Source organism: Corylus avellana, chromosome ca7 (assembly GCF_901000735.1).
Source record: "Corylus avellana chromosome ca7, CavTom2PMs-1.0".
Taxonomy (NCBI): domain Eukaryota; kingdom Viridiplantae; phylum Streptophyta; class Magnoliopsida; order Fagales; family Betulaceae; genus Corylus; species Corylus avellana.
This window is the reverse complement of record NC_081547.1, coordinates 28,283,094-28,291,627: the sequence shown is the minus strand read 5'-3', so window position 1 is coordinate 28,291,627 and position 8,534 is coordinate 28,283,094. Positions and strand designations below refer to the sequence as shown.

The 8,534-nt window shown below is 35.4% G+C and overlaps 1 protein-coding gene across 1 annotated transcript; it reads right to left on the bottom strand.

The window, feature by feature from the left end:
- LOC132187370 (cucumisin-like) lies at window positions 1-3,811 on the bottom strand. Its single transcript, XM_059601664.1, has 10 exons — window positions 3,651-3,811; window positions 3,457-3,545; window positions 3,086-3,180; window positions 2,737-2,980; window positions 2,131-2,641; window positions 1,857-1,960; window positions 1,280-1,498; window positions 1,088-1,199; window positions 784-997; window positions 1-690 (listed from the first exon to the last, which is right to left on the bottom strand). Exons 1-10 carry the CDS (start codon window positions 3,744-3,746, stop codon window positions 170-172), a joined length of 2,205 nt encoding a protein of 734 aa, XP_059457647.1. The 5' UTR covers window positions 3,747-3,811; the 3' UTR covers window positions 1-169.
- Between the last annotated feature and the right edge of the window lie 4,723 nt (window positions 3,812-8,534).

Sequence of the window (8,534 nt, the reverse complement as noted above, 5' to 3'; positions counted from 1 at the left end):
TAAAGTATAAAAAGACTTATTATTTAGTGCAGTAAACGCATTGCAGAACTTTAGCAAAGGCTCAAATTACAACTATTTTCCTATATGTTCTGCCACTGCTTTCATATGCATATTTCTTCAAAGCTTTTGCTCCAATTACGTAATACATGTAGAATAGAATGTGCACGGATCATGCAACTGACACTACAATGGGGCTCCTCACTCGGAAGGTACCATCATCCCACACTAAAGCAGCAGAGACAACAGAATTCTCTATCGTTCCTTCGATCGTGAGCGCAAACGATAGCTTTTGGCCAAGTGATGTGAATGATAGAACACTAGGGTTCACTTTGATTGTAAGTCCAAGCGGGGTGGTCACAATAGCTTTATACGTAGACATTGATGATCCAACATTGGTGACGGTCCGATTGAAAACTTGACTAATAGATTCTGAGGGCGGCGTGGATAGGGCAAAGGAAGGATAGTTTAGATCGAAGACGCTTCCATTTGTGGCTTCAGAACAAGTATTGTTGTCCCCAGCAAGAATTTGTAATAACTTAGTATTATATCCTTGTCCACACAAAAATCTTACGTAGTCAAGTGCATCAATATCATATACTAAACCCGGATGCACAGCTTGAATAGGATTTACATTGCCTGCACCATATGCAAATTCAGCTTCTGGGTTCTTTCCAGCACTCATGGGGGTAGCTGCAAATAATACATCAAATTAGAGTGAGTTTATCGTGGTTATGGTACTCGGCACTAAATAATCAAGATTGGGGAACTAGATATAGCTATTACCAGTAGTCAAAAGGGCCGACTTGATAGCGGCAGGGGACCATGTGGGGTGAAAGGATTTGATGTAGGCAGCCACCCCTGAAGCATGTGGGCAAGCCATTGATGTCCCAGACAGTATATTGTATGAAAATGCTCTCTTATCAACATCCACTTCAGAAATTGGGGAAATTGGAGACCAAGCTGCTAGAATGTTAACTCCGGGAGCAGCTAAATCTGGCTGCAACAAAATAAAATAAAAAATTCCAATTAATGAGAAAAAGTATGAAAAGTAAACAAATGTAAATATGATTATTACAAGGTTAATTACCTTGAGAATATTGGGTGTAGTAGGATTAGGACCCCTTGATGAGAAGGGGGGAATGTAAGGGGCAAATGTATCTTTACGCTCATTGGTCTTACGAATAGTCGCAGTTGGTCCCCTGTCATAGATATTCATAATTAAGCCTAGTATATATGTTTCATGAACTTCTTTATAGTCTAATTTATTTTAGATTTATACCTTGTCGTATTTACGTATAAGGAAACACTACGAGCATCGTTCGAGCGAAGGGAAGATGCGGGTAAGGGAAAAGAGTAAGCAGTAACATCAGTGAGTCGGCCTTGATACACAGTGCCAACTGCACCGGCTGAGAGTGGCCCTATCCCTTCACCTAAGCCATCACAAAGAACAATTTTACCTTTCACCAAATTTTGGTCCAGCGTATCTTCGTCGCAAAACCTACATCGTAATAATAAGTTCCAATAAGTTCAACTTTAACTATTATTTTTCGAGTGCAGACAAGGATATATATTATAGTTTTTACGATGTATCCCTTGTGAGCTTAATGTGATAGTTCATAGTGTTCGACTTGTTTAATTAATTATGGACTATCAAGACCATCTATAGGAATATTGTAGTAAAAACCATAATATTTCAAATATTTTGCAACAAAACAAGAAATATTTCCCCTTCTTGTTTGATAGCTTTGCGCAAACACAAGCAAAAGGTTAAACATATTCCCTTTGTCTATACGTACATCAAACTAATTATTTTGAAACAAGGAATTATGTTGGGTTTTTGTTGATTTTGTTGTTACCTGGATGAGAGCCCCGAATAACCTTGTGTGGTGTTTGGTGCATCACCGCCATATATTATTGGATAAGTTTCGTTCTTGAGGTCAAATGTATTAATTGAAAGTCCCTACACATGCAGGAGCAAATGGTTTCTCCAAATTAGTTTCAAGTGTTAATTCTAGGCACGTGTACTATTTCTAATTCCACTTGATTAAGCTAGCAAATGGTTGGATAAATTGCACAGAATATTTGGATGCATAGCAGAGGACCAAAACAGGGGATGGACTTTATAAATACCTCATAGATCTTGTTGTTACCCAATTGGACCTCAGTAACGAACGTTCGATCTATAGCGCTTGCAGCCACAGAGAGAGACCATGGCGAAAAGTTTGTGAGGGTTGCCCGACCTGGACCCCCGTTACCAATAGAAGTTGATGCCAAGATTCCATTTCTCATAGCATGAAACGCACCAATGGAAATTGAATCGGTAAAATAGTTCCCAGCAAGTCCACCGATGGAAATAGATATTATGTCCACGCCATCAGCGATGGCGTCATCAAATGCTGCAAGAATGTCAGCATCAAAACAGCCATCGGACCAACATACTTTGTAAACAGCAATGCGAGCGCATGGAACCGCTCCTCGTGCTGTTCCCAAGCCAATGCCCTGCACGCTTGCCATGTTAACCACGCTCCCACCTGCTATTGATGCAGTATGCGTCCCATGGCCATCTGAGTCTCTTGGAGATTTTATATCAGTTTCGTCAAAATCTCCAGAGCTACGGTAATATTGTGCTCCAACGATTTTACTGCATAAATTGTGTTACAAGTTACAAACATTCATTAGTTTTGAGCCTTTCTACATGTGTGTGTGTGTGTTTGTGCATTTTGTGAACAAACATACTTGTTGCAAGTAAAATTGGTTGAGGCTCGGCAGGTGCCCTTCCATTTTGTAGGTGGTGGCCCAAATCCTTTGTCATTAAAGCTATTAGACTCGGGCCAAATTCCACTATCAATAACTCCAATAATGATGTCACTTTCAACAGCTGTTCGTTGAACTTTCTGCGAAAATTCGAGGAAGTCCCACGACCTTGTTGTTTGAAGCTTTTTCTGTTTATTAGGAAAGACGGATACTACGCCTTTCATTCCTAAATATTCATTGTCACAACATCAATATGTCGCGGTAGAAATAGAAAACATAGGAAAATTTCAAGAATCCCCACCATTGGGGGGAGAGACTTTTGTTCACTGACCGGCCATTTTTTGGGCTTCTTGTTCGGTTAGTTCCACTGCAAATCCACTGAAACTTTTGCTGTAGCTATAGAGTAATGATTCTGGTCCAACATTGCTGAATGCAGGTATATAAATATGTTGGAGGTCAAACAGGAACACATTACAGAAGGAATATGATTTGGAAAAAGAGAAGTTTTGAAGTCGAGTGACATAATGGTCTACTTATAGATCAAACAAAGTTAAAAAAAATTACCCAATTTAATTAGGATCTTGAAAGAAATAGTTTAGTTATGATGAAATGATGAACAATTCGAAAAGCACACATAACAGGAAATTCAAGCATCAGATGACAAGTTTGTATATAATGGCTTCATTGTTCTGCTTTTATAACCTGCCAATGGCTTCTTGTAGCATGCTTGTGTGAAGGGATGATGTGGAAACCTCGTCCATCTTCCTGTTGCCCATGTACACAATATAAGCCTGCGTGCACAACATTATAGGTAGAAAATGAAGTCTGTTAAATCAGAAGATCGCTTTCCATAAAATGCATTAGACATTAGCTATAGAGTATAGAGAGATATCTACCTTTCGGTCATTCTGAGAAACTGAATGAGCGACAAGGAGGGTGGAGGCGAGACTGATGAGCAGCAGCCATGAAAGACTCAAGCTTTTGCTTGCCATTGGAGTTTCAGCTATAAACTTGGCGATCTATCGCGCGTATTTTATGCGGTTATATATCTTCGTATAAGGACCAGAAATGGTTCTTATATAATAAGTTCTTTCCGGAAAAAGCTCTAAATATTTCACATTGTAATTTCATTTCTCATATAAATTAAATTCCGACGACCCGTGTCCGTGGACTGAGTTCAACCGAATGAGATAAGTTTTGTAAGGCCAATGATTAAAGAGGAAAGTCTCCATAAAGACCAAATCAATGCCCGGCCAGTACCCCGTGTTTTTTTTTTGTTTTTTGTTTTAGTTGCAAAGGGCAAGTGGGAGGCTTCTTTGTGGAATTTGAACCTATGTCTTAATACCTACGAACTACTTTAAAAATTCTTTTACGTCATTAACTGCCACCCTAATAATCCATTATATGATTTAAAAATGACACAGACTTCCTTACTAAGAGAACTTCTCTTTTATATATATATATATATATATATATATATATATAAAGGTTGTTACATGAAAATTCACTAACAATTCCACTTTTTTACCCTTCTCTATTTATTTACGGTTCATGAGTAAATAAAATTCAAGTTTTTGTTCAAGTTTTTAAGTTCATTTTCTCATAAAATTCAAAGTCCACATAAATTATGAATTCCACAGCCAAGGGACGACCTAAGGTCAATCAAATTGGTAGAATTTTGGAGACGATTATTAGAGTGGAAAATTCTCCATGAAGTCCATGACTCCATATCAAGGTTGAAATATTAGTTTTAAAAGCTGATTTCCTTTTAGCTCCGTTTGTTTCGGCATAAATTTATTTTTTATTTTTTATTTTTCAGTGTTTGGTGCGATGAAAAATAATAGTCAACAAAAAACATTTTTTGATTTGACCAAAAAATTTCTTTAATTTTTGCTAAATAATTTCTATTTTTAGAAACTATAAACCATTTTTTGAGTTTGACATTTTTTTTTTTTGACATGTCCGCACAAGAGGGAGAAGGGAGATTCGGACTAGTGACATCCGCTTCATTAGGCGTGGTCCTAGCCGATTGAACTACCTCTTGAGGACGAGTTTGACGTTCTTATTCTCAAACCACCAAGGCTTCGAAAGGATGTGTTCAGAAACTGCTGGGACTTCACCGGAACTCACTTGTTCCAGACTGAGTCTCCATCGGGATTTTGCCAGAACCTGGCCAGGACTTCTTCGAGACACCGTCGAAATCTGTCGGGACCCTCTAGGACATGGCTGGAACTTCACCGGTATCCCGCAGAGACTTTGCCAAGATTCGGTCGAGACATCACCGGGACCCTGCTAGTACTCGGTTGAGATATCATTGAGACTTGGTCATGACTTTTTATGCCAAAACAAACGGAGCTAGCCTTAATAATGACACTGACTTCTTTCACTAAGACAACTTCTCTTCTGTGAACAATTTATTTATTTATTTTTATATGTGCTCACAAATATTAAAAAAGTGTCCATGTTAGATGTACAACTAGTTTACAATTTTTTTACGACTTGTGGAGCATGTAGATTAAGGATGTTAAAATATTTTTTTATGGCTAACATGATTCAAATCACATATTAATTGACATATACCAGCAAGTCTTTAGTTTAGATTGCCTAAAAAAAAAGTCACATCTTCAAGTGAAGATAAACTAAAGACTTAATTCAACTCTATCTTATTAATTTTTTATTTAAAAATCTTAGAATTAACACTCAGAAAAGGCCAAGGCCATGGGTGACGGGCCCATGACAGAGCATGGCCAGTTGGCCACTACTAGTACTAGCCTGCCACGCAGCTCACTCTCCAAATTGCCGAGTGGGATGAAAAAAAAAAAAAAAAAAATTCAGTGTCATCTCAGCCTCCTAGACAACTAAGACAAGAGAAACCAACAAAAAAAATATGAGCCCGGTAACACAAACCACTTGCCAGTGGAATTGATGTATTCATTTAAACCATAAGACAAAATTTAAAATAAGAAAATTTCATATTTAAAAAAATCTGAGAAAATCTAAAAAAAAAAAAAAAAAAACACATAATCGTAGACGAAAGCAACGTAACCCCGTGGAATTGGATGGTTATAATGGTAAGAAAGAAAGCGCGTGAGATGGGGATTATACATTCACACAGCCAAACCCAAAAACCATTCACTTGTCTCCTTTTGTAGGTTTATCACTTCTAAGCCTTGTTTGGTAAAAGGGTTGGAGTTGACTTAGACACTGTTCATCACAATTTCTCAAAAAATTCAACATCAAAACATTTTAACTTTTCAATTTTTATATCACATCATTCACTTTTTTATTATTATTCAAATAAAAAAATCACTATAAAATAAATTTTTTTCACTTTTTCAATTTTTTATACAAAATATTTTTACTTTTTTCACATTAATCTACATCAACTACAGTATCTAAGCCAACCTATTTACGAATGCTATATATATATATATATATATATATATATATAAAAGACTTGAAAAATAAAGTGTATTAAAATTGTAACAGATTTGATTGATATAAGAAAAAAAATAAAAATATTTTATATAAAAAAAATGAAAAAATAAAATAAAATAAAATTATTTTCTAATAATTTTTTTTATTTAAATAATAATAAAAGTGATTGATATGATATTTAGAATTGATTTTGAGAAAAAATACTAGAGACTTTTTTTCTTCGTCTTGGCAAACACAGCCTTGACCCAACGCCAAATCTGCCGCATCTTCGAGTGATGGAAGGAACCCAAGACTTCAGGAGACCCAGACAAACATGCAACACTGGAAAACGCGGCATTAATGATGATGGATCAATTGGATGTTTTCATTCCACTGTCCCTCGGGCCCACAATCTTGTCCCCAAGTTTACGCCAGAAACATGAAACAACTTTCAAACCTTTAACTTATTATTATTATTATTATTAATATTTTCCTTACATGTTCACATGATAAGGAAAAAAGGTGAAAAATTTTAAATTAGTGATTTTTACTTCATGAGGCATAGTTTATTATCGATTGAGTTATTCTTTAGGAACCAAACGTTAACTTATTTTAGAATAAAAAATTTTTTTTAAAAAAAAATTAACTTATTTTGAATCAAACATCTTTTTTCATCTCAACCTCCTAGACAACTAAGACAAGAGAAACCAACAAAAAAAAATATGAGCCCGGTAACACAAACCACTTGCCAGTGGAATTGATGTATTCATTTAAACCATAAGACAAAATTTAAAATATGAAAATTTCATATTTAAAAAAATCTGAGAAAATCTAAAGAAAAAAAAACACATAATCGTAGATGAAAGCAACGCAACCCGGTGGAATTGGATGGTTATAATCGTAAGAAAGAAAGCGCGTGAGATGGGGACTTTACATTCACACAGCCAAACCCAAATTCACATGTCTACAACTTCACATGTCTCCTTTTGTAGGTCTATCACTTCTAATGTCAGGCTTTGTTTTTTTAGCAATTATATATATATATATATATATATATATATATATATAATATCATGCTTTGTTAATAAAAATGATTAATGTGATATAAAAATTTAGAATGTTATAATTAATTTTAAGAAAAATAGTAAAGTTTTTTTTTTTAATTTTGGTCTCGGCAAACACAGCCTTGACCAAACGCCAAATCTGCCGCATCTTCGAGTGATAGAAGGAACCCAAGACTTCAGGATACCCAGACGCACATGCAACACTGGAAAAAGCGGCATTAATGATGATGAATCAATTGGATGTTTCATTCCACTGTCTCTCGGCGCCTCGGACCCACAATCTTGTCCCCAAGTTTACGCCAGAAACGTGAAACAACTTTCAAACCTTTAATAAGAAGCGAGAGAAAATTTAAATTAGTGATTTCAGTTTTATGAAGCGTAATTTATTGTCGATTGAGTTACCCTTTAAAAACCAAAAGTTAACTTATTTTAGAAAAAAAAAAAAAAAAAAAAAAAAAAGTTAACTTATTTTGAATCAGACATCTTGTTGTGACAACTTACAACTTTACCAAAATTTAGAACCTATTTGAGATTGTGTTTGAAGGGCTTAAAAATGCTTTTAATATTCAAAAACACCGTTTGAAGAAAAAAGTATTCATTTGGTAAAAAAATTAAAAACACTGTTAAGGGTCTAAAAAACCTAAAAATAGCCAAAACGCACTTTTGATAAAAGCTTAAAAATGAAGATTTTGCCTAAAAGCTCTTTTTGACTTAAAAGCTCTATTTCTCAAACACAATCTTAAATAAACTCTTAATCTACAAAGTCATAAAAGCAAAATTTAAGATTCGAATCAACTCTTTTCTGGGGCAGGTGAAGAGTGTTATATGTGGCATAGAATTGGCCGTCACAGCATACTAAACATGTTATCCAACTAAAACTCTAGAAAGGGTTGAAATTGGGTGAACTGATTAGTGATTCTTTACTAGATTTAGAACATCAGGGAAAAATGCATTTTATCCTCTTAAAGTTTGACATCTTTTTAAATTTGAATCCCAATATTTAAAAATTTTCAATATACTCTCATAAAGTTTTAAAAATTTGCAATTCGAACCATCCGTTAGTTAATGTCGTTTATAAGAAGACAAAAAGTCTACCACGTGACACTCACGTGAGTTTTTTTTGTTTCTCTTCCCAAATTGCCCGTAAAAAATATATATTAAGAAGAAAAAAAAAAAAAACACTTGGCCCTTTGACATTGGGGGTGGCCAGCCATTTGGCCTAATTGGGGGTGCCACCCCCACGGCCTATGGGGGTGGCTGAGAGCCAATTGAGGGTGGCTCGGCCCAATTTTTTTAAAA